This window comes from Manacus candei, unplaced genomic scaffold (genome assembly GCF_025592945.1).
Source record: "Manacus candei isolate 608988 ecotype Guabito, Panama unplaced genomic scaffold, ASM2559294v1 h1tg000003l, whole genome shotgun sequence".
NCBI lineage: Eukaryota > Metazoa > Chordata > Aves > Passeriformes > Pipridae > Manacus > Manacus candei.
Genome location: NW_026138051.1, coordinates 11,472,767 through 11,497,267, shown reverse-complemented (window position 1 = coordinate 11,497,267; position 24,501 = coordinate 11,472,767). Strand labels below are relative to the sequence as shown.

The 24,501-nt window shown below is 47.1% G+C and overlaps 2 protein-coding genes across 12 annotated transcripts in view; one reads left to right on the top strand and one right to left on the bottom strand.

The window, feature by feature from the left end:
• The window catches only part of MAP7D3 (MAP7 domain containing 3), a 45,365-nt gene extending 39,815 nt beyond the window's left edge, over positions 1–5,550 (top strand). For 7 of the 9 annotated variants that reach the window (XM_051784136.1, XM_051784164.1, XM_051784155.1 and 4 more), the window contains 3 exons: positions 689–782; positions 1,168–1,357; positions 2,488–5,550. In XM_051784136.1, coding sequence (XP_051640096.1) covers positions 689–782; positions 1,168–1,357; positions 2,488–2,797 — 594 coding nt within the window. In that variant the 3' untranslated portion in view covers positions 2,798–5,550. The remainder of the gene's footprint in view (positions 1–688; positions 783–1,167; positions 1,358–2,487) is intronic. The other 2 variants (XM_051784106.1, XM_051784097.1) reach the window with 2 other exon arrangements.
• Positions 5,551–6,363: 813 nt separating this feature from the next.
• The window catches only part of FHL1 (four and a half LIM domains 1), a 31,376-nt gene continuing 13,238 nt past the window's right edge, over positions 6,364–24,501 (bottom strand). Inside the window, exons 1-6 of one of the 3 annotated variants that reach the window (XM_051784840.1) lie at positions 17,776–17,907; positions 10,410–10,594; positions 9,534–9,711; positions 8,873–9,042; positions 8,126–8,312; positions 6,364–7,362 (exon numbers count right to left, since the gene is read on the bottom strand). In XM_051784840.1, the coding sequence (XP_051640800.1) occupies positions 7,205–7,362; positions 8,126–8,312; positions 8,873–9,042; positions 9,534–9,711; positions 10,410–10,594; positions 17,776–17,797 (900 nt within the window). In that variant the 5' untranslated portion in view covers positions 17,798–17,907 and the 3' untranslated portion in view covers positions 6,364–7,204. Of the gene's footprint in view, positions 7,363–8,125; positions 8,313–8,872; positions 9,043–9,533; positions 9,712–10,409; positions 10,595–17,775; positions 17,908–24,501 lie in introns of those variants that run through there. The other 2 variants (XM_051784848.1, XM_051784857.1) reach the window with 2 other exon arrangements.

The window sequence follows — 24,501 nt, the reverse complement described above, 5'->3', positions numbered from 1 at the left end:
CTTGAGGAGGCTTTGCCTTGTATCCTGTCTTTCTCTGTTATCCTTACACAGACTGGCTTCCGTGTAGAGTACAAAGTTCTGGTGCACCAGAATAATTTCCAATAGCTTCCCATTGCACACACTCTTCTGCTCTGCTTGTTCTGACAAAAAGTCTTGGATGTATTTTTGTTCAAGGCCTACAGTGTGATCTGTTATCACTTGCAGATTGGTTTAAAAAACCCCCACTGGTTAGTAGGGCTTTTTTTTTTTGATTGTATACATTCTGCCAGCATTGGTATCATCTGTTTGCTTAAAGCAAATCTTGGATGCCCCTTGGATTGTTGGATGTATTTTTGTTAATGCAGTGAGGTTTGTGGTCAGTTGTGCTTACTGGGGAATAGTTGTTCTTGTCTGAATATTCAAAGATCTAAGTCTTCATATAGCTGAAAATCAATAAAAATTTAGCACACACCTTGGAGAAATGAGGGGAAAAGGAACTCAGGAATAATAGGTAGGAGGTGGAAGTGGGTCCCACAGGCTCTGGCTCAGTAGAACATATATTACTGGGTGAGCTGGTTGTCTGTGAGCCTTTGGACTTGTGTGGCCTCACTGCTGGTCACAGAATTGTCCTGTGTGGGAGCTGTGATTGAGCCATTTGTGAAATGCTGGAGGGTGGGGAGCTATTCCAAGTAACACTCCGGCAATTCAGTTGCAGAATGAAGGGAAATCTGCCTCAGAGGTGATGGAGGGAGAGGATATTGAAGAGGAGGAAGAGTTGGGTCTTGAGAAGACTGATCAACCAGGTAAGGAAACTTGTGGATGAGTCAGATCTGAGTAGCAGTGAGTCTCTCAGTGATGTTTAAGGTTGTTGAAAAGGTCACTCACATAACAGCACTGTGGTGGTCTGAGACACCAGTCCCAGAAATGCCAGGGAGACTCTCTGCTTGGACAGAGAAACAGTCAAAATGATTCAAGAATGAGATGGAGGCAACTTTCATTTTACAAGTGGATTTTTAAAGATGAAAAATGAGTTTCATGTTGTTATAGGCAGCTTATCTATAGCAAAATGATTGAAGCCCAGTGCCCTGAGTTTTAGCTAGGAAAGGTCATTTTGACACTCGTATTCTAACCATTCTGTTACTGAAGCTCTCCTTTTTAATTTATTTCTTGTTTTTCCCCCATTTTCAGGAAAGCTAAATGGCATTGACTTGCTCCAGGAAGTCAAGAGGGAAGCAGAGGGTTGTTTAGAGACTGCACAAAGCTTGATCTCTGAGGAACAAGATGAGTCAGAGTTGAAGGCCAGTGAAGTGTTCATGAATGGAAGTGACTTGAAAAGTGATGAGGGGTCTCTGTCTGTTAGTGAACTAAAGGATTCCAGGTGAGTTTGTGTAGGCAACTGCTTTACTGTCAGAGCAGTTATCCATCACACAAAAAATCTCTCTCTACATTTAAAATAAATTTAGCACTGTCTGTAGCTTTGCCTGTCTTGCACCCCGCTGGCTTTGTGGTGTGTCTGTGCCTTGCTCCAGACATGTGGTGTGTGTGTGCTGTCAGTTCAGTGCCTCACACAGAACAGTTAGCTCAGGATAATTGTTTGTTTAGTTGGCACCATGCTAACAGTACTGGCTTTGCTGAGAAGTGAGACACAGCCAGTGTTACAACATGGCAGTGTTGCTTATAAAGAGTGGCATTGGCTTGAAATCTTCTCCCTTGAAATGGCTTGCAGTTCTTCTCATTAACAAAACGTGAAACAAGAGGGAGGGGAGATAACACTGAAAAGGAAGAATAACCTACAGGAAAGCTCTAGAACAACGTTATGCTGAAACACCAGATAGAACACAAAAGCCTCCCTTGGTGGGGAATGGTTTTTGTGGTATTTCAGATTTTATCTTTTTGAACATAAAGCATTTCTATCAGCTGCTGGAAAATCTGTCCTCTGATGCTTGTTCCATTTGCTCATCTAAATGCTAATGATTTAGAAATGACATTGTGAACGCTTTTTTAAAGTGACAATAAATTAATCTCATTCCTCCAGTGATGGAGTATAAAGACATTTTCGTGATTCTTCAAAGAATGAATGAAAATTGATCAATGATTTGGGTTTAGATTTTGAATCTTTTAAATATTTCTGGTCTTCTGAGGCTTAGTTTTGTGCCTGAAAAGTCACAGCTGGAGGAAAAAAAGGAGAAATGCACACTACTAAAATTGGGATTTAATGGTTCAGGGCTTTAAACTTGTTGCTTTCTTATATCAAATTTCTGCAGCCAGACCTTACCTGAGAGCTGTTAGTACAGTAAAAAGTTGGTATGTGTTGGTGAGTTGTTCTTCCCCATTGGCTCTTGGAGGGGACATCCTGTGTGGCAGCTGGAGGAGCTTGTCTGGAAATGCCCTTCAGGACATTCAGTGCTTTGCAGAGTTTTAAGTCTGCTAATTGTTTGACCTGGAATAAATCTAAAGGTTAAACGTGCAGAAAGTGTAATACAAGTGTCCTTTTTTTTTTTTTCCTAGCCATCCTGCAAAAGAAGTGGTTATCGATGACTCAGTGAAATCGGGTGTTAATGAAGCTGATCATACAATTGGACTTATTCAGAATCTTAATGGAAAATCTGGTTCATGGACTTTTGAGGAGTTCATTGACGTTGGAGTACATTCCAAGTCAACCAAACTGAGCTCGGACAGCATCTCTGCTGGTAACTGTAATCAAAACTTGAATGATGCTGCTACAATACCTCCTAGTCCCAAATTGGCTTTTGAGGAAGATGGTGCAGTGAATTCATTGACCAAACCTATAGATGCTTCATCAGGTAATCCAAGCTGACTTCCCTGTCTGTCTCTTCCTCTGCCTAGGCAATTAACTTCCTTGCATTTTGCTCTCTTTGCCTTAACTACAGCTTCTTATTTTCAAGGCACTTTTTCCAATGTGTAGACCAGAGGGAAAGCTCTTTCTTTAGTGCTGGTAACTTGAATTCTGTCAAAAGGAGTCACCAATCAATGCCTTTTTAGGGACTTGCTAAGGCCCAACATTAAGGCTCTTCCAAAGACACAGCTGAGCCCTTGTGAAGCTCCAGTATCTCCTACCAGCACTGAAGCTCATCTGTTGTACTTTAAGCTTCTTCTGAGATACCTTAAATGGCACATGTTACTTTTGAAGATACTAACAGTTTAAAAGGTGTCTGATGTAACTCTACAGGCAAGATCTTTCCACTCCTAGGCATGTTCTGTAACTTTTTGATGCTGACCTGCGTGGTCTTACAAGGTGTCCTCAAACTCTAGCAAGGTATTAGCTGTAGAATAGTGTTTCACTTCACTGAGGCAGGTAGCACCAACCTGAAGTTCCACAGACAGTTGTGTTACATTTTGAGAGGAGTAATAAAGCTGTACACACACAAAATTCTCTGAATTTCCTGAAAGAAGCAGGGCTGCATCTCAAGCCACATGTACTTGGGAAGGCAAACCTTCATGCAGTACAGCCTGGTGTGTCAGAGAGGCTTCAGGAAGGTAGTTATGTAACATAGACTAGAATTCCCTGGTGTTGGAGCTAAACCCCAAATGGCCATATTCACAGCAGGAGATCTCTTTCCATGAGATAAATGACTGTGTGATCAGTGAAATGAATGGTAGTGGAAGAAATGAGCCTTGCTATCCACATTTTCTTTCAGTGATGTGTAGCACTTTGTTTGATTAAAGTGTAGCACTTTTCTAGACTGAACTGTTTCCTGAGTCTCCTCTGTCACTCTGCGTCTTGTGGATTTTAGTCCCGTGGGCACAACCTGATGGAGGCCTCCCTCCTGGCCAAGACTGACTGGGCCACGGGAATAGACAGATTTAATGTGATTCTGCTGATCACATTTTGTTGTGAGCAAAATCATTAACTTTTTAGCAAAGAAAGCGTTGCCTTCTAATTTTGACCTTGAAAATGTTTAGACTTAATATGGTTTAAGAATTCTGTACACAACTTTGAAAACTAACATTCCTGTAAAAAGAAAGAAAACCCTACTGTGCTGGTTTTGGACCATAAGTGTCTAATTGGTTCTGTGCTCACTCCTGGATGTAGACTCTGACAGTGATGATGGATGCATGTGGCATACACACAGTTATGATGGTTACATGTTTTCTTCTCTTTGCTCTTTGGACAGAACTGTGAACACTAGAGACCTGGAAATAATCTGATTGCACTTCAGTAATCCAGTATTTTCTCAAGTACGAAGGCCTTGTTTTGAAAAGCTGCTTGTTTACCTTTATCCATCTTCAACTTTGCAAAAAACACCAGGGGAGGGATGAAAAAGTTCTAATTTGCACCTTGAAACATTTCAGGGAAACTGTTTTGCTGATGTTCTTTTTCCATTCGTTTAGCTTATTGTTAGATAAGGTTTCCTAGTTCAAATATCCCTTGTTTCCCTTTTACAGACTTTACAGTAACCTGTTTGAGTCTTTTGGATTTTTTATTTCCATATCAGTATCATGTACAGCAGAAGGCTACTGGAGGCTCCCCTCTTAGCTGCAGACTTTGCATATTTCTAAAATGGCCCTTGATTAAATAAAAGACTCATTCAGTGTGTGTTAAAGCTGAACTCCCTCTGTAATGTCTAGAAAAATGTTGCTTGTTAGTTCATGTGCTATTTAAAAATGCAGAATTGACTATCTTCAGTTTTGAATGGAGAAGAAAAATTCCTTGTCTAATGTGAAAATTTTGACAGTTTCAAAATCTGGTGTTGTACCATCACTAATATGTTTTAATCTATTGGCAAACATCAAAATATTTTACAGCATGTGCACTAATATATTGCAAAAATGTCAAGTCTCTAGATATGTCTGTCAGTGCAGTTTAATGTGTCATGCTTTTAAAAAATGTTTTCCTTTTGATTTACTTATTTATCTACACTTATGGAAGTATTATTTTATTGTGTACATAACAGTATTAGACCATTGAAGTCATGTTTTGTTCATGTTCATTATTCTAAGTGTATCAGTTCCAGCTGTGTAACAGTGGCTGCCAATTGCATATATATTTTCCCTCCCCTAAAGCCTGCATTAAATAATCTATTTAACCTGAACTTGCCTGCTTTTTACAGCATGAAGAGATTAACGAAGCATCTTCTGAAAATTGCTACTAAAAGTAATAATGCAGCCTTGTTCTGATGTCTCCTGTAAGGATAGACTGGATAGGTGGTTACTTTAAAGAATAGCTGTCTCAAATCTTGCTACAAACCACTGGCTGATCCTCCAATTCCAGCGATTCATCCACATGGCAGCTGTTTGCAGTGGGTAAATGCAGATGGTTTTGCTGGAACTACACGTGTTCTTTCCTCAACACCACAGTTGCAAAAGAAGCCCTCAGCCCTCTCCCTCTTGCTGTTCAGAAATGCCATAGAACTGTTTTAGACTTTTAGAGCAGTGCCTTAGGTAAAAGGAAAACTGTATTTTTGTATGATAGCTGTTTCATTCTGGCAGAGACAATCATTCTAACAAAGATGCCAGTATTTTCTTCTGTGCTGATATTTGTTGAATGGTCTGATACAGCTCTGTGTAAATATGTGTGCACTGTTAAATAAACTTTGCAGTTGAACAATGCTTTATTTTGTAATGTTAAACATGACCTTACTAGGCCTCTCCAACCCCTTGCCCTGCTGACCTGCCTTGAGATGCACCCTGGTGCTGCTCTAACTACTCCCAACTGCACATTCCCAAACTAGAGGCCTCTTTGGCAGTTGCATCTGTGTGGGTGGGAGGGTATTTGCACTAACACCTTCAGCTCTTGCTGTGTTTGTACATGCTCATATATATGATGGCGTGTTCATAACTCTTGAATTCTTTAACCTGCTTTTCCCTGTCAGCCTTTGCTTTTCCCTTGCAGCACCAGCATCTCTGTGTTCCAAGGGTGAGTCCAGCAGTGCTCTGTGGCCACAGTGGGGCAGTGCCCAGCAAGAATACAGCAAGATGCTGCCTTTTCTTTTTTTTGCAAGGCAAGGGTTCTTTGTTGGTAGGTGAAAAGGAATGGCTGGAGCAGCATCCAATTGATAAAATATTTCTGTATTTCAGTACTGTGGGAAAAAACCCCACCAACCTTAAACCAGCATTAAGGTTGCTGAAGGGTTGTGGATCTGTGCACGAACAGTGGCTGTACATATGTTCTCCAAAGGGCTTTTTCACACAGGCTGTTCCTGGCAGATGGTCTGGTGTCAGTAATATATTAAAAAAATTAATTAGTTTATGGAAATCGTTGCTTTGGTCCTCAGATATTTAAGGGTGCAGTGACAGCACAGCTGACTCTTTACTTTGCCAGTATCAGTGTATGAGACTTGGTTTCAGTAGCTCAGCCTTAAGATGTGTCAATCATGTAAGATGGCAAAATGAAAAAGAAAAAACTTTTCCAGACTGTAGGACTCCAAGCAGGCACTAGTCTTACTTTTATTCAATCACAAAACATACACTGATAGGATAGGAGAGCTATCGTTGTCTGAGCTATTTTTAAGGCACTTGTAAATGCATGTGCATGTTTTAGGTGAAAGATTTACTACTTGTTAATGGATTAATAATTGCACATAGACAGCCTTGTTTAAACAATGATATAAAAAAAGCTGATGAGCAAAACTTTTGGACAAACCATGCGGAAATCAAGACTAAAACAAGTTTATGGAACCTTAACCAAGCTAAATTGCACTGCCAAAACATTGTTATAAGTAAGATGAAGCCATTCCGTACATGTGCTGCAATTTGGTGTGGTAGGGTAAGCTAAGGTATTTAATGATTATTTATTAATGGTGTAGTGCATGTTGTGTACCTGTACTTGTAAAAGCATAATAACGAATCCCTCTGATCCCAGGTGCAATCTTTGCATCTCTCTATCCCAGGTTCATGCCCTGTCAAACCCACTTCACTTGTGCCAAGCTGAAACATATACCAGACAAGTTTAAAACTAGATTTGTTTTAGTTAAGCCACACACAGATGATGTAGTGTGTGGATCTCTAATGCTAAATCTAACAACAGCATTTCAAGCCTTTACACTAAGAATTACTTGGAAACAAGGTTAGATTTTTGCAAGGCTACATGCTCTTGTACTGCAGGAGCTTCAAAAGTCAAACCCAGTATATTGAAGCTAATTTAGTTCTTATACTAAAATGGAAACAGATAAAATTCTCAACATGCAAAAACCTGCTCCTTTACCAGGACTGTTTGGGAAAGCAGGGCTTTAAAATCCATCTTACAGCACTTGCTGTCTGCTCATTACAGTCGTTTGGGACACTCAGCACAGTAAATTTTTCCATTATGGCAAACAAAGCGCTTGTTGGCCAGACCACGGGCACACTTTGTGCATTTGAAACAATAATCGTGCCAGGATTCATCCTCGTAGTTAACCACACTGGTTCCTCTTCCAAATCCTGCTAGGAGAGAACACAATTATAGGACGGCGATAGTAGCTTTGCCTTGGCTGGGTCAGCCCACCAAGCAGCAGATCCCCCTCTTACTCCCTCCTGTGCTTCTCTAGGCTAGCAGGCCACAGTGTGTGCCTCAAATATTAGTCAAAGTAGCAAATGAAGCACGTTTTTTGATGCATCTTTTGATGTTTCTTATAGAAACAGGTAGCTTAGCACAAGGCTTGCATGGCTTGTCTCTGCAATAAGCTTTTTCCCTTGGATCCTTGCTCCACGAAGCAGTCAAGCTGAAGGAAAGATGTAGAGCAAGAACAGGACTTATGGTCTCAGATCCTGGCTCTAAAATGCAGAATGGAATATGAGTCTCATGGGACTGGCAGGACAGTGCCCACTTTTCAAGGCTGAGCTCTGTAATCCAGTAACTGTTAAATGTAAAATACGTCAGAAGCGAAGCAAATGTCACTTTGGGACAGTAAAATGTTTTAGACTGAAGGGTCCCAAACTAGGATACAGGTGGGAACACTTGTAGCTGGGGGAGTTTTGAAGGAGGTAAATTTGAGGCATGCAAAGGGTGAAGAGCTCAGTTACTGGCTCGAACTCCATCCAGCAAGAACACGTGTCTTGGAGTCAGATCACTTGTAAATTGCTGGGGTTGAGCTTGGGTTACTAGACCTGCTCTGATGTTACCCGCCTCTGGGCTCCGTGGCTTTTGGGGATCACTGTTCTGACCTTAAGCACCCACTGCCCTCGAGCTGCATTTAACCCAACATACCTGTAATAGGATTCTTGCAGCCAGCACACTTCTTGGCCACGCACTCCTTGTAGCATTCAACACAGTAAAAGTCATCCTCCACAGGGGTGAAGCGCTTCCCGCCCAGTGGCTTCTTGCAGTTGGAGCAAATGAAACACTCGGAATGCCAAGGCTTTTCCTGGTAAGTGAGGCCTCCAGAAGTGATGGGCTGGAAGGCAAAGAGCAGAGGTGTGGTTTAGAAGCAGTAGGGAAAAAGAGAGGTGACACAGACATGGGGTGGAGGGAAGGAAGGCTTTGTCATGGAGAGGAACTCATCGGAAGTTTGCATCACAGTTAAATGGTGCAGCTCACTTGAGTTTCTCTAGCCTGAAGTCCTGTGTACCTGCACTTTCACAATAGTTTCTTTTACCTGCAGTAACTGCAATTCTACACTGACCAGTTGCAAAAGTTGTAAAACATTCACTTCTTGAATACACAGGACCTATTAGAGAGCTTAAATCATCCACAAAACAAGTGCAAGACTGGTGCCCTCTTGGTTTCTGCACTGTTGCCATCAGATAACCCAGCAGACCCTGCCCAGATCCCATAATGTACAGGAACCATCAGCTCTTCTGTTATTCCACCAGCTGCTGGCACCAGTATCTCAAGGACAGAACATGAGCCTTGGTATAGCTTCAGCATGGTCTGTCTCTGGTTTACTCTCCCAGCTTCCAAAAGACACACAAGAGCCGGTTCTGGCAGCTGCCTTTGCAAAGGGGAAGGACTTACATTCTTGCATTTAGCGCAGGTCTTGGCAAACTTGTGCTCATGGCAGGAGACACAGTAGAATTCATCACCCTTGGGGAAGAAGCTCCCGGATCCAATCACTTGCCTGCACTGGCTGCAGGTGAAGCAATCCTTATGCCAGACCATCTTCTTGTACTCAACATTTTGGTCTCCTGCAACAGATAGAAATAACTTGTTATGTGGGATTTCGGGCCTGTGGCAAACCCTCACCCTGTGCAGTGTAACTTATCTGTGGGCAAGAACTGTCCATACTTACACTCACGATTCAGTTGGAATGTAGACAAGAGACAAGCTCTTAATTTCTGTATCTGATTTTAGCCAGGGGCTGCTAGATTTTCTTAAAATATTTGTCAGACCAGGTGCCCGAGCCTCTGAATAGCTTGATTTAGAGAGCAAAGCTTTTGGTAGAAATGGTTTAAGACTAACTATTAATTATCACACGAGGGTTAACTGCAAAGAAGCCTTTCAGTAGTTGAATAAAATGGACAGGTGAGAGCAACAGTCAAAACTTAAACTATTTTCTGATTCTGTCTTCCACTGTGATGCCCATACCCATAACTGCAGCCTCACAGCTTGATAAACCCCCCTGGTTATGCCCTGGAGCAGAATGTGGCCCTTGTACCCCTCTCACTGGCACCAGTACCTGCAATAATGGGCTTAAAGCAGCCCTTACACCTGGGTGCATCCTCAGTAGCAGTGCAGTTGCTGCACCAGACCTTGTTGTTCTCCCGGAGCATGAAGGGCTCGTTGACCAGGGACGTGTAGCACTTGAAGCAGCGGAAGCAATTATCGTGCCAGTAACGGTTCTTGAAATGCAACTCCTGGAACAAACAGAAAGGGAGAGATAAGCTTTTCTCTGTCACTGAGCAGCCCTAAAGCCAAGCATCTGGCTTATCAGCCTGGGCAGTCAAGGATAGATTCCTTGTTCCTAAGCACTGTCTGATTCTGTGGGTGGAGCTGCAGCTCCTCTGCAAGCAGTCAAGGGAAGGGCATTTAACCAGACTCACTGACACAATCGCAATCACTTTTGAGGGTGGCAGAGGTTGCTTCAAAGCAACAGCTCTGAGATTTGAAGTTCTGCAAATGTGTGCTTCTCAGGCTGTCACACTCCCTCTAGTCCAGGTGTACATTATTACTGCCATAAACACGAAGTAATAAACATCTGACAAACTGACAACATCAGACCCTGAGTTCCCCAGTGCTTTGCCCAGATTAGTTTTTGTAGGTCCTGTGCAGGTTACCTGCAGTTCTCTCTTCAGGGCAACTCAGCATTTGCAGCAGTCCATGTTGCTGAATCAAGAACCTGAAATTGGCTCCTGTGCCACAGCAACCCACCATGAGCATCCCTCTGCACATCCCAGTGTCACTGGCTCTTTGCCCAAGGAGCACATGGCCCACCAGCCACAGGACCCACAAAGAACTTGTTTTCACACGGTAGCTCACAAACAGACCAGAGCCAGCAAGACAAGCAGGAGGGTTCATCAGCATCTGCCTGTTCTCATCATCCATCAGCACTCACCTTGGAGTCAGCTCCAATGGGTTTCTTGCACTCGGTGCAGGTGTTGGCACAGAACTTCTCAAAGCACTTGACACAGCAGTGCCTGCCCTCCTTCTGCACATACTTCTTCCCGTGCAGGGGGTCCCGGCAGTAGTGGCAGTCAAAGCGCTCTGACATGGTGCCCACGGTGTAACTGCTGCCAGGCCCTGCAAGGGGACACAGGGTGAGGGAACGGCACTGCAGCCCTGACAACTGCTCCAGCTTCTGGGGGCTGTGCAAATCAGGAGGAGGATGGCTCGGCAATGAGCATGTGGTGGTGTCACACTCCTTGAGGGCTTGCTGGTAGAGAAAGCAGCCCCGGTGGCAGCAGTGTTAAGGCAATTTTTCTATGATGCAGCTCAGGCAGTTAGAAAACACGACACCTCTCTGCCACCTGCACTGGCATTTTCCCAGTGTCTCCAGGGTCTAGGTTAGGCTAATGAACCATCACAGTCAGGGAGGCTGAGTGCCTTCCTCAGCTGGGCAGGAGAGAAAATACGAAAGGCTCCTGGATCAGGATAAGGAGAGGGAGAGATCACTCAGCAATTACTGTCATTGGCAAAACAGAATTCAGTTGGGGAAAGTAGCTTAATCAATCTTAAAAACACCTTCCCCCTGCCACTTCCCTTCTTCACAACCTCAACTTAAATCCTGATTCCTCTACCATCTCCCTCCAGCAGCTCAGAGGGATGGGGAAGGGGGACAATGATCAGTTCATCACAGTTTGTCTGCCCCTCCTTCCTTCTCATACTCTCCCTGCTCCTGCGTGGGGTCCCTCCAGCAGTTTTCCACAAACTTCTCCAACATGAATCATTCCCATGGGCTGCAGTTCCTCACAAACTGCTCCAGCATGTGTCCCTTCCACAGGGTGCAGTCCTTCAGAAACAGGCTGCTCACTCAGGGAGCACAGCTGCTGTTGAGTCCCACACCAGCCTTTCCCCATCACATTCTTAACAGGAAGGACGCTAGACTGTTGTATTTACATATTTCACATCAAGCAAGGGTAATGACACCTAATCACTCCCCGACAGTCCCTTAGTTCATTACTGCAGGCCTCAGCGAGGTCCTGGCTGAGGCACTACATCAGTTGTGTGCAGAAATCACCACCAAATGAGCAGAGCGGAATAGTTTCCATGTTTCCAGCCTGAACCCTCAGCCAGCTGCAGCCCTCCAAGGCCTTTTGTGCTGGATAGTTGTGCAGCTTCCAGCTGCCTCTTTTCACCAGGCTTTCAGATATAAAATCATAAGGGAAAAAAAAACAAACAGGAAAATATCTCCCTGCTTGGAAAGATGCTTCTTCAGTTCATGCCAGCGAGGCTCTGTCAAGGCCCATGGCCAGGGATCCAGCATATCCACGGGTGTGGGGGCTCTTGACCAGAAGATTTTCCACTTTGGCCAGAGGTGCGTACTCATGCTTTCTCCCCAGACACCCATCCCATCCTGCACACCCAGCCTCAGCCTCCCAGACCACTCCTGCTAAAAGCTCCCTCCATTTCCATACACTCTTCCTCAGCAGAAGTCATCACCGCTTGTGTGGTGCAAGGGCTCTGGCAGGGTTCAGAGAATCCTGGAGTGGTTTGGGTTTGAAGGGACCTTAAAGATCATCAATTTCCAAACCCCCTGCCATGGGCAGGAATGTCACTCACTAGATCAGGTTGCTCAAAGCCCCATCCAAGCTGGCCTGTAACAATTCCAGGGGTGGGGCATAAGGGTTACACAAGCCTGTGGAGCGGCAAGAAAGGCAGCTCCATCCCAGCTCGTTCTCCCACAGCCCCAGCCCTGCAGAGCCCTGTTTCCCTTCATGGCCAACACCCTGGGACACAGCCCTGAACATTCTGCACCATCAGCAACCGGATGGGAGTTATGGCCGTGGTCTGGCAATGGGGGCTGCCAAGAGGAAGCGTCCTCTTTTCCTGATGGAGCAGCAGTGCCAGCACAGAGCAAGGAAGGAGAGGACATGTTCAGGCCATACAAACTGCTGCTGCCTCCATTGCGTGGCCTCACCTCGGAACATCCACTCGGCCCTGGAGTTTTGGGGGCTGCTTTGGTGCCTGTTCCTGACAGAGCTCTTTGGTACAACTGGTGCTCATTCCAGCCATGCTGCTCCAAGCCTCAGCACAGTGTCTGTAAACTGAAATAGGGTTTGGGGGTTTTGGGGCATAGAGAGGGTGTGTCACTCCTAGCTGTGCCCTCACAGGAAGGAAGGGTCAGCGGGACCCTGTCGGGCTCATCCGCAGCCCCAGGATGCTGTTGGGTCTGCCCTGTTACACCTTCAGGACCTGTTCACACAGATTTTCATGGACACTTGCCCACCCCAGTAATTCCAGATTCGCCACCAACTGCAGGGCCCAACCTCACCAGCTGGGCACACATCCAACCCACCAGGTCCCGACCAGGGCCCAGCCTGGCTCATGAGTCCTGGAGACATGGGGAGGCTGCAGCAGAGCTAAAGGCTGAGTTCACACCCTTTTCCTTCCCCTAAAACTTCAGAGGCAGGCTGGAGGCTGAGCTGGCAGGAACTGCACTCTACGGGGGAACCAAGATCTGGAAATGCCACCTTGCCAAGGCCAGGGGATGGCCATGTGCTGCTGACAACTACCCCAAGGTAGTTCAAGCAAATGAAACAAATAAACAGCTGGAAAACATGGAAACTATGTGAGCCACAGCCAGCTCTGCAGAGCTTTAGCAAGCAGGTGGGTTTAATTCGGAAGAAATGCAATTGCATGGAGTCCACAGCAAACATTCCCCATCTCAGGTTTAGGGTTGCTTTCAACCAGAACACATAATCTTAAAAGTATGGCTCAGGGAGTAACATAATCCTGTGCTCCCATGTAATGCATCACGCGCTAATGTGAGGCACATTTATCACAGCAGCTTTGGAGTTACAGACAAATTCACACTGGGCCTGGCCTGGCTCCTGGAGCTGGGCTGTGCTTGCAGCCAGACCAGCATCTGCCTGCCTCGTGCCACCTCACCGACCAGAAAGCTCCCCTCATACATAGGCATTTACTTCCAGTTTTTCCAGGAGCTTTCTGCCCTCAGCAGTATCATTCCTGATCTAGACCCAGGGAAGGCACCTCTGTCCCCTTGCCTGCAGTGAGGATGCCCCAAGCACATTCTCACAGCAAACATGCTGCCTGCTCATGGGCTCTGCTCACCCGGCTTATGTCCAGAGTCCATGTCAGCCAGACCACCTCCTACAACCCTCCCACAGGAACAGCCCATCCAGGGGCTGGTGCACAAGAGTCCCAAAAGCCACCAGTGTGTGGCAGAACAGGGCCCCAGGCCAGTTGCAGATGTGCTGGGACCACCAGGTCATTCTCCCAAAGTGGAGCAAACATTAGTGGACTCTTCAGAGCTCAGCTTCATTTAGTATCCTACAGCTGCTCCCCTCAGACCTCTTGTCCCCTCTCACAGAAGGTAAACAGAGCAGATATTTCTTGTGCTCTGTATAAAAATAATTACATCTTCTAAAGCCTGTTTGGCAGCAGGTCATGCTTTTGGAGTTGTTTATCTACTTAATAACCTGTTCACCCTCCAGCTGCACCAAGTCTCCACAGCTTAACTTTCCAGAGTTTCCAGGTACATTAACCCTGGCCTATCTTTACTGTCTGAAAAATAGGCAAGTCATGAAACTAAGGACACATTGGGTATATGGAAAAATCATTACTTCCTTGGAGCCTTTATGTTAGTGCCCACTGTCTTGCTTCCCCATATGGGTAAGTGGTACAGCAGCTGTTGAGCACACAGTGGAGATTCACAGCTGTGGATTAACAACTATGCTACAGCAACACAAAATTCAGAGCTCAGAGTAAGGACTCACCAAACTAACCACTAGACTCCAAAGCACTGAACCCTTGTGCTTCTTTTCACAGTGCTGTGCTTAAAATAAGATCAGTAATGCAGCTGGTTGAGCTTGGCAGTTATTTGAACACAGTTTCTTTGGCTGTACTTTTACACCAAATTACAGCAACTCCGAGCTGACAGCCTGGTCAAGCATCTCTTGTTTGGCTCCAGAAGAATAATGTACCCTGAGGACATCTACTAATCCAAACCCCATTTCAGCTTGTCACTGAGGCCACAGAACGGGATTTAGAAAACATAAGAAAAGTACGGACAGACTGGAGGATGCTCTGCTGGAGAGGAACAAGTGAAAAGAGACAGCACAGGTGGCAGGGGAGAGGGGTACATGCCCATCCTTAAATAGCCTAGAGGACCCCCATGAAGAATAAGAGATAAAGAAAAATATAGCGATACTTCCAGAAACTAATCCCCCTCTAAGCAAGGTGTCCCTGTCCCACCAGCCCTGGCAGGGTGCTGTCTAAATGTAGCTCCCTGATGGATTTGGCTACAGCTCAAGGGCAGATGGCCAGGCCAGTGGCCTTCTCAAGTATCAGGGTATTTGGCACAAAGATCCACTGGAACACAACCCTAACATTTACCTGACCACAGAGGTGCCAGTTAGCCACTTGTCCCCTGGGAGCATCTTCTGCTTTTCAAAAGCTGCTCCTCAGCCCTTGGGCAACCATGACTTCCACCCTCCAGAGATCTCAAACATCTGGGGCCCGTGAGCTGCCACACACCTCAAGTCATCCTGACACTTTGTGGTGGAGCTGTCACAGGGCTGTGTCAGGCTCAGTGTCAGGGCTGTCTGCACCCTGCAGCATGGTGAGGTTGGGATGGAGAGGGTACAGACCCAAGAAGTGCCATCCTACAAAAGCTACTGCATTCATACAACCCCCTACCTCTCCCTGGGTTTCTGTCTCCGGTCGCCCCTGGGCTGGTTCATCCCAGTTCAGTTATATACCCAGAGCAACACTGCAGTGGTTTGCACAGCAAAGAAACCAAAGCATTCAGCAAAGGGAGCTGAAGCACAGCTGATAAGCAAAGCACTTAGCACAGGATATGTGTTAATGTCTCTGGGGAGTATGTTTAAATGTGATAAACTACCCAGGAAGAACTTCAAGTGTGGTCTCTAAAAACAACAAGAGAAACTGTACTTATACTTTACAGATTATTCTGTCACTTAAGGAAGAAGATGAAGTTGTTAACCCTGTGCCCTACCCGCAGTTGCATACAGAAGAAAAAGAGCAATTGCTTTTTGACTCTCTGTCAGTTTTATTTTTCTCAGCAGATTGAGTACACAGCCCCCACACTGCCAGGATTGGCTACACCCGCCTGTTCCAGCTCAGTCCTGGTATCCCCTGCTCTGTCACCTGAGTTACCATTCTCAGCATTCCTCTGTGCAGTGTTGCATGGTTTGCTATAAATACCAGGGAAACCCTTAAAGAAAGGGTCCTGTTAATCCGAAATGCAAAGTGACACTCGGGACTGGCACACTGCCTTGGACAACAAGCGTTTGCAAAGCCAAAGGAAAGAAAGAAGGAAAGAAAACTCTTGCAGGTTATTTTTGCTGGGAGGGCTGGCAGTACTGAGTGGAGAACTCTGCTCTCCCATTGCCAGGCTGGGGGCACGTGCGACTCTCGTACTCTATAATTCAAAAATTAGCCTGTTGATAAAATGGAACCTTCTTTATTTAGAACAAGAACAGCTCCAAGTTCCTCAGGCAGTGGCCAAAAACATTCCCTACGGTCCTATTGCCACCATGTCTGAGCACATCCCAATCATTATTAAATCTTCACAGTTCCCCAGGGAAGTAAGGATGTGCTATTTATTAAAAACCACTGCTCCAGCCCTGCAAACACTTCCCCCAGGGATTGCTTTGGCACTCAATACAGGGCTCAGCTAAGGCTAACAAGGCACAGCTGCCTCAAGTAAGGCTGAGTACTTAGGCAGAGTTTAAGCAGCAAAGTCCAAACCTTTCAAAAGTAACCAAATCAGCTAACACAAGAATCCTGTTCAGTAACTAACTCTGTGACTGCATTAAGCCTTTCAGATTCTTCAGTTGTGTTCCCAGCTATGCAGAGATCTGCCCCCACCTCAACAGCTGGATGCCCTTCTCATGCCCGGGTGCCCTTGGGAGCCAAATGTGAGCTTCCTCCTGCTATGGAGGAGTCACCCCACCCCCAGAGCAGGCACTATGGTACCCCTGCAACTCTCCCCAGGACTGGGGCTCCCTGTGGGGTGCCAGAGTGGTTGCTGTCCTCCAACCACAGCTTCTGCTCAGAAGACACTTCAGCATTTTGCATTACAGCACAACATCAAGTCTGTGAGTCCTTGTCCCAGGGAACACCCCCTGAGGAAGGTGAGAAAGAAAACAAAGGTATAGCTGGGAAGATATTGAAAGGACGCTACATTAGACAGTCTTGTGGACTGAAGTTAAAAAATAAGTGTTGTCTTACATCAAATTATAACACAGAAGTCAAATTTTACTCAGAAAGGCACCTTGCACAATGTACATCTTCATCACACAAGCAAATCCGAAGCAGTTACAGGCTGTGCAAGCAGCCTCGTGCTTATGCCCTGTCCTGGGAGGCACAGCACAAAGTTGAGCTTTGCTGTGCCTTTCCTCCCCAGTTCTGAGGAGGCTCTATGTTCCCAAGTCTCACAAGCACTCCTGGCTCCCGGGGGGCAGCAGCTCGCTTTGGTGCCCATGGCAGCTGCACCCCAAATCTCTCCCCAAGCACATCCACCCTTTGATCTCATCAAGAGATGCAATGGCACTGCCGTCGTCATTATGGAGTAGGGCTGTAAATGCATGTTGGACACACACAAAAACAGCTTCTAAGAGTCAGATAGACCTTTAAAAATCCCAAAGAGCTTCCGATTGTCTTCAGCTGGAGGGCTAGAGGAGATTAGTTGGGATGGGAAGACACCACACATCTGCATGTCGTGGGGACATGCAAAACATGGTCTCAAGGTTCCTGTCAGTGTTAATGGGAAGGAGAAGTTCACATTTCCCTATCACTGGCGAGTCAGCCCATCTGATGTACAAGACAAACAGAGAAGAGAGAGCAATCACAAAACCACCAGAGCAGAGCAAACCCTCTGGGGTTTACACATGGGCTCCCCTCAGCTCTGGGTTCCCTGCTCACCACAATAAGCTTGCTGTAAGAAGGAGCATTGTTCCCCATTGTCACCAAGTCTTATTCAAATAGCAGCTGAGCCCCAGCCTTCCCACAGCAGCACTTACCAGGAGCAGATACAATAGCACTTACCATCCAATGCATTTTACAAATAAACGAGGCCACCACCCCCCCCCTGCTCCCAGCACCAGTCCCCCCATGCTAGTTATCAGCCCATTTGCTATCAGGAGTTCCAGCTGCAGATTGCTGAGGCTTCAGACTGAATTCAAAAGAGTTATTTCTCTGGTGCAGGAGACTGTCAGCAAAACCTTCCTCCCCATCTACCAGGCATATTCCCACACCTGGCAGCACGTCTGCTTTACCTGTGTGCCTGTGGAAAGCCATGACTAAGCAGCCCAAAGTCAGCAGCAGCCCCTCAGGTAACGGAGTTCACAGTCTCTTGGCTGATAAGGAGCTGCCCCATTTGATAACATCCATTTAAACGGAGGCTATTAATACGGACGGGACTCCTACCAGATGTCCACTCCCCTCCCCAGAGATCACAACCTTAATCCCCCTGGAAAATTCTTACCATTTTAGGTGATCCAAGGGAGAAGAATAGGATCCTGAGACCTCTAGGTCTCTGTAGGCAACATTCAAATACCTGCCCAGCTACTCAGCACCCAAATTAGTCCCAAAGGCAGAGTGTGCCTCAGGAACTTGACCCCATGCTAGTACTATTTGGCCTTGGCTTTAGAGTGAGATTGTGTCTCAACAGTCCCAAGCTGAATTACAGACCCAACGTTAATGCTGCTGTGCCATTGCTGAAGGGAAGAGGGGGGTTCCAGTCCAATGGGGGCTGAAGGGGCTGCAGTCCCAGGAACCAGCAAGAGACTGTTCTTTGGATGTAGGACCATGGAAGGATGTGGGTTGTAGCCCTGGGAACTCAGCTGACAGCCCACAGAAGTACCAGCAGATAAATTCATGGTGGGTTGGACTTGCTTTCAACACGAAGGTCATGGTGAAGTTTTACTACCAGTAAAACTACTGTGCTTGGTCCTCCCCCAGCTTTCACCCTGAGGAAGCTCAAGGCATTAACTCTTCAAAGTGAGTGAGTCCCTGAACAGCAGCACTTAGAAAGCTGGCTTTCATGATATGGGGCTTCTCCAGCATCTAACGTGACTTTAGAGGGCACCGGTTCATGTCTCTGTCCTCTCCATTAGGTGCCCACAAAGCTCCCTAGAAAATCCCAGCTCCATGGCTCCAACCAACCTATTTCCACCCAAGTGATGGCAGGGTGGAGGCAGCTCTGGCTCGGGGTTCACTCCCATGGGGACACCCAGGCAGCAGCAGCTCCACAGCCCCAAACTCACTCTGGGTTATGCAATTGGTGTCGGCGCACGCTCAGGGCCGGGGGCCAGGGCCGCCCAGCTGCTAATCCTGCCTCACCCCTGACGCACTGCACGGCCGTGGGAAAGTCAGTCAACCTCCCTGACAGCCACTGGGAAAAGCCAATGTTTATCATTCCTTCCAGGGAGCCCATCGTGGTGGTGTCTGGCCTCTGAACAGCAGCCCTGCTACAGCCAGGAGCATCTCTGCGTCCCACTTGCAGAGGTCCCAAGAGCTCCTCAGCCACGCATGTCACCTGGGCCTTCACACCCATCTTAGGGCCCCCATATAGCACATGCACAAGGTCAGCACCTCACCAGCATCCCAACACCTCCAAGTTTCCAACATGGCCTGGAAAAGGCCACACTTGACAGCCTGCCATCCCAAAAGAGCACAGCATGGATCCACTCATGTAGCAGATTGAGGCTGGGAAACACACTAAGATACTAATGCACTGAAACTCTTTGGCAGAGAAAAACCCAATGTTATTCTGCCCCAGCTCATCTATAAACTCCAGCAAATTGTTTGCATAATTCAGATGGTAACAGGAACCCTAACAACTGGTATTTTCCTGTGCTAATCTTGCTGCGTGCAGTGTAATATTTACAGACATGAGTTCATTTTTGGCAATGCACGTAGAGTTTACTCCATTAACTATTCTCATCCCTTTCTAGTTCCCTACACAAAGCTCTGGCACCCTCTCACCAGGCAGTCATTTCCTACTTCCCCCAGAATACCCTGGCATTTCAATTAGAAACCTTTGCTCTCCATCCTAAAAGATGGAACAGCATTGCTGTGTGATGCCAGCAGCTGCCACACCCACCCAGAGGCAGCTGCAATCAGCAGTGGTTTGGCAGCACTGCAGAGGGGTGTGGAGGGCAGGGGTGGACACTTGGCCATCACAGTGTTTCATGTGCACAAACACACGTGAGTTTGAAGCACCACAACAGGTTTGGGCTAGAGGAGGTGGGATGGAGAAAGCTTGGCCAGAAAATAGGAGGAAGACACAGCCCTGCTGATGCCCATGAAGCTTCACCATGAAACTGTCTGGCACAGCTCACTCTGGTGATTCTCCAGAGCAGTCTATGACAAAAAGGCCAGTTTGTTTGAATTTGTGGCCTCCTGGTCCAACACAGCAGGAATAGACTGGGGATCAACTGCAACAGCTGCTCTTGGTTTCTTGGTTGGTCTAAGCCATATGAGCTTGGACAACTCCCAGCTCTTCCCAGGCCCCTCTTCCTCCACAAGTGAATAAACACACCAGTGGTGCAGTGTATAGCAGAGGTGCCAAGGAGGGACATTGTTGTCCTCTGAAACATGACAGAGAGCAGATATCTCCAGGAAGGAGAGGGTGCCTCAGAACAAGGTGTGCCAGCCCTGTCTGAGCCCTTCTCTGTGAGCCAGGCACATGCACCCACCCTGAGAGAAGAGTGGTACAAATACATCAGTGAGTACACAGCAGGGCATGTGGGCTTGGGATGTTATGTTTTTAATGTTAAACCTGTCCTGTAGGCTTTCCAGGGAGCTGCCCTGGATACCCTGATCCCACCACATGGGTCCAACTGCAAAGCAGCATGGCTGGGGCATAATGTCATCCACTCAGATAAACAAATGATTCACATTGTGATTTCCAGAGTATTTTCTTGCCCTAAGAATCCTGCCAGAAAAGGTCTGGGCCTCTCAGCTTGCTCACACACATCCTGCTGTCACTCAACAGGCAGAAAGTCCTAAATAGAGCAGTTATAACCCAGGCATTGATGAACTATTTAGTCACCATCATCAAAGAAAGCAGTAGTACATACCAGCAGCAGACACCTGTCCACCCCTTAAGATAAGGCTGTACCTTCTCCTTCTACACACACTGCTAGCAGTGCACAGCACACCTGCACAGAAAAGCACACTGGCCCTTCACCAGGCTCCCCATAAAATGAGAGTCCCACATTGCTCCCTACCCTTCCTGTCCCTTCCCTTACCCTGGACTCACTCCAGCTGGAGGCTGTGCAGGAATAGCACAGGACCAGCACAGTCCCATTGGCCAGGGCTGTGCCAGGCAGGCAAGAGTTGGCCCCCCACATCCAGGTTTCTACAAACACCTCTTTCTTTTCAAGTAACAGCACAGCAGATTTTTTTTTCCCATTTTAAATCTCTCAGATTGCATGCATGTGTTCTCTCACAGAAGAGGCAGCAGCCCCCAGTACCACAGAAATTCTGGGCAAGTTTGGGACCAGGACTGCCACCTGGGACTGATCCAGCTCTCCAAGCACTCAGTATCCAACATGCTTTCTTTCCCAGCACTGGCAGAAGGCACTGCAGAGCAGTCAGGGGATGGCCCCTGGTCTGCTCCAACCAGGATTACACCTGAAACAAAATGAGGAGTTTCCACCTAGTCCTTTCAAGCAGCCAGTCCAGTTCAAAACTGGACAGTTTTTCTTTGAAGTATCCCAAAAATGCAGAACTCTCAAACACAGCTCAGTTCCCCTGTTCCATGTACAAGGATGTGCCTCCTCACCCCTGAAGCTTCCCACACTCACAGGAACACAAGGCAGAGACACCTGAGTCCACACAGGATGTACTCACATCCAGAGCTAAACCAGCAAGGAAATCACTGCAGTGACAGAAGGGATGAACACACCAGCCATCAGGTGAGCCCTGTGCCCTCAGGGAACCAGCTCCAGAGGGGACAGTAGAGGAGGAAACAGGGCAACACGTGGCAAAGGAACAAAGGGTGGTTTTCATTCTTTCATGCTGAACTCCAGCTCACAGCTGGGTCAGACCAGTGTGCTGAGCCTTTCAGTGCCAAGGGAAGCTTTTAGGATCAGCTGTAGAGGCAGGCATAGAGGATCTGGGAATAGATTTATAAGGAAGTGGACGTAGACTGGGCAACCCTTAATGAACTCAGATATAGTGAGGATGGAAACAAAAGGGGGAAAAGAAGGCAAGATAAGAAGAGATAAAAAAATAGGAATGAGAGTGAAGCAACAGACAGGAAATAATGCTTAAGAGATAATGGAACTGGAAATAAAAGCATCTGAAAAAAAAGCAAAACCAGGAAGAGATATAAACCAAGTTTTTTTCCATCTGCCTCGATCCACAGGCTGGACTGTTTCCAGGACTATTCCCGTGGCAGCTCCAAATTTATTTCTCTGCTGCCATCTGCTCTGTGGCTCCCCTACACACATGCTCCTGACTGGCACTTCTTCCCATCACCTGTTGCTGACATGGCAGACCTCTCAGTGCTGCTGAAAGCCAAGTGACTGAGGCCTGGGGGGAGTGTCTGCACATAAATCAGGAGCTGCTTTGTAGTCCCGAAGCTTTGTTCAGCTCCTGTTCCCTGTCCTGGCTATTGCAGGATTGGAGAACAGAAGCCACAGTACAGTGGGACTCAGGCACCAAACAACCCCATGGCAGCAGCACCAGGACACACAGGCTCCAGAGAGGACTGGGGTGAGGAGAGGCTGCAGAAGCTTTAGGTGCTGTGCAAGGCTGGCTTTGAATCAACTGCACGAGAAAGTCCATTTCCCCCATCCCTGCTCCCTCCTCCCTGTGCCTCTTTCATGTGTTACAGATAAGATGCCAAGACTATCTTCCAGTAGCAAGGACACTGAGTGCCTGATGTAGTCCCAACAGTTAGGATTTAGACATTCAGTACAAGCTCAAAAAGGGATAGTCCCAAAAGGCTGAAGATTTTTTTAAAATCTCTTAGAAAGCTAAATGTATTAGTCTTAAATGCACTCAGTTAAACCTGAGCTGTGTTTCTCTTCCTAGCTCTGTCTCCCATGTCTTTCTGCCTCAACTCATGCTGTAGAGGGGAGCTGTGAGTGTGCAGACAGCAGACTGGGAGGCTCAGCAGGCTGCCCACAGCCCCCTTGACAAACTGCAAGGTGAAAACAGCAGGTCTGAATGTGCCCATGAATATCAGCCAACCCTAAGGGGACACGATTTCCTTCATTCCTCTCAGGAGAAAGATCCATATATACTGCCAAGACTGGTCTGATTCATCTGCCTTTAAGAGTATCAAGCCCAAAAGTAAGCTAAAAAGCTTCAAATACTGTATTTGCATCTTCTCCCCCAGCAGCCCTGGAGTTGGGTCGTGCACAGACCCACCCAGCAGCGCTGTGGCCAGGCTGTGATGCTTCTCTATCACTGACAGCACTTTCACCAGGTGATGTGGCCCTGGGAAGAGCCCTGGGGCCAAACAGGCTGCACCACACCTTGGTTATTCCCTAACTTATTGCCCCAAAACTTCACACTTAGGACAGAGAAGCTCCTTAGGGCAATCTTGACCAACTTTGGGTCTGTCTTTTTTCACATTTAGACACACTCACATGCAGGAGGAATGACCGGTGGAGTCAAAAGTGAGGCAAACATTTGCCAGTCTCAGCTTTCCCCTCATGGCTTAGCCCTGGCTTCAGAGCAGAGCAAAGTAACTTAAGTCCCCGTCAAATAAATATCACACTGATCTCAGGCAGGCAGCACAGCAGTCTTTCCAGGACAGATGAGGTGCGATGAACAGGCACAGCAATATAATCCTACCATACCCACACAATAAGTACTCATGTCAGGACTTCACTGAGCAGCTACTGGGCCATCACTGAAATAATATTTCACAGCCTCCATTCTGCTCTCTGCAGTTCTAATTACTCTCAATTACTTCTCATGGGCAGCCTGGCTGAGCGATGCTCTGCTCCAGTGAAGTTAAACAGCTCACTGTGGAGCGCACGGAAGGAAGTTCAGCTGTTAGTTTGCATCACTCCTTGAAAGCTGGGTCATTCCCTGGAAACCTACCCACTAGGAGTCAGAAATTAGCAGCTACCCAGACATCAGTTACAACACACATGCTCTCCAGCATCCCCCCATGGGTTTGCAGTAGCTCTGACACCCTCCCCTGACACCTTGGTCAACAGGACCTGGCAGCAAGGAAAACTTGCAAGGAGAGTTCTACAGGCAATGCCCAAACTCTGCCTCTGAAGGCTGGGAATGCTTTCTGTGTGATGTCTCCTAGCACAACATCATGTTCCTGGGAAGCTGCTGGGCAGATAGTTCTGCAGACCTCCATCCTCTGCCCCCACAGGACAGTGGCCAAGCCAAAACCCCACACCAGCAGGGCTCTGCAGGACTGAGGAGCCTTGGTGTCACCTGTTTCAGAGCTTGACTGTCAGGGGAGAAGACAGAGCTGTTTGTGGATGGACTGTGATGCTGGCAAAACATCCTCCAGAAATTCAGCACGTGAGAGACACTGAGGATAGAAAACTTCAGCTCAGGTGTTCAGAGAAGGCTAAAGTAAAGCTCTCAGAAAAGGGCTGGGCAGAAGCACATTTCCTGGCTAAAGGTGAGGAAGGGCCATCGCTTCAGTGAGGACGTGCCTTTCCAAGCATTGGCATGCCAGTTGGGAAGACACCCTGGCATCCAGCACACCATCAAAGCACTGCCCGAACTTGGCACAGGCCCTAGGCCATGCCCTCAGCACTGATTTAGAGCTGACAGAGCCAGCCCTGCCCATGGGTTTAGCAGGAGAACCAGCCCATTACCCTGGGCAGTCACCTCAAGCAAGATTATCATTTGGCTGCCTGCACCTTCAGTTATTAGCCAGAACTGGTGGCTGAAAGGACCAAATCCCTCTTGTTATGTGGCCATTTTAAAAATAACCTTTCCCAAATCCCCACAGTGCATAACCCTGTGTCTGTCTCAGCTCCAAGAGCTGAAGGAGATCAGTTTGCAGG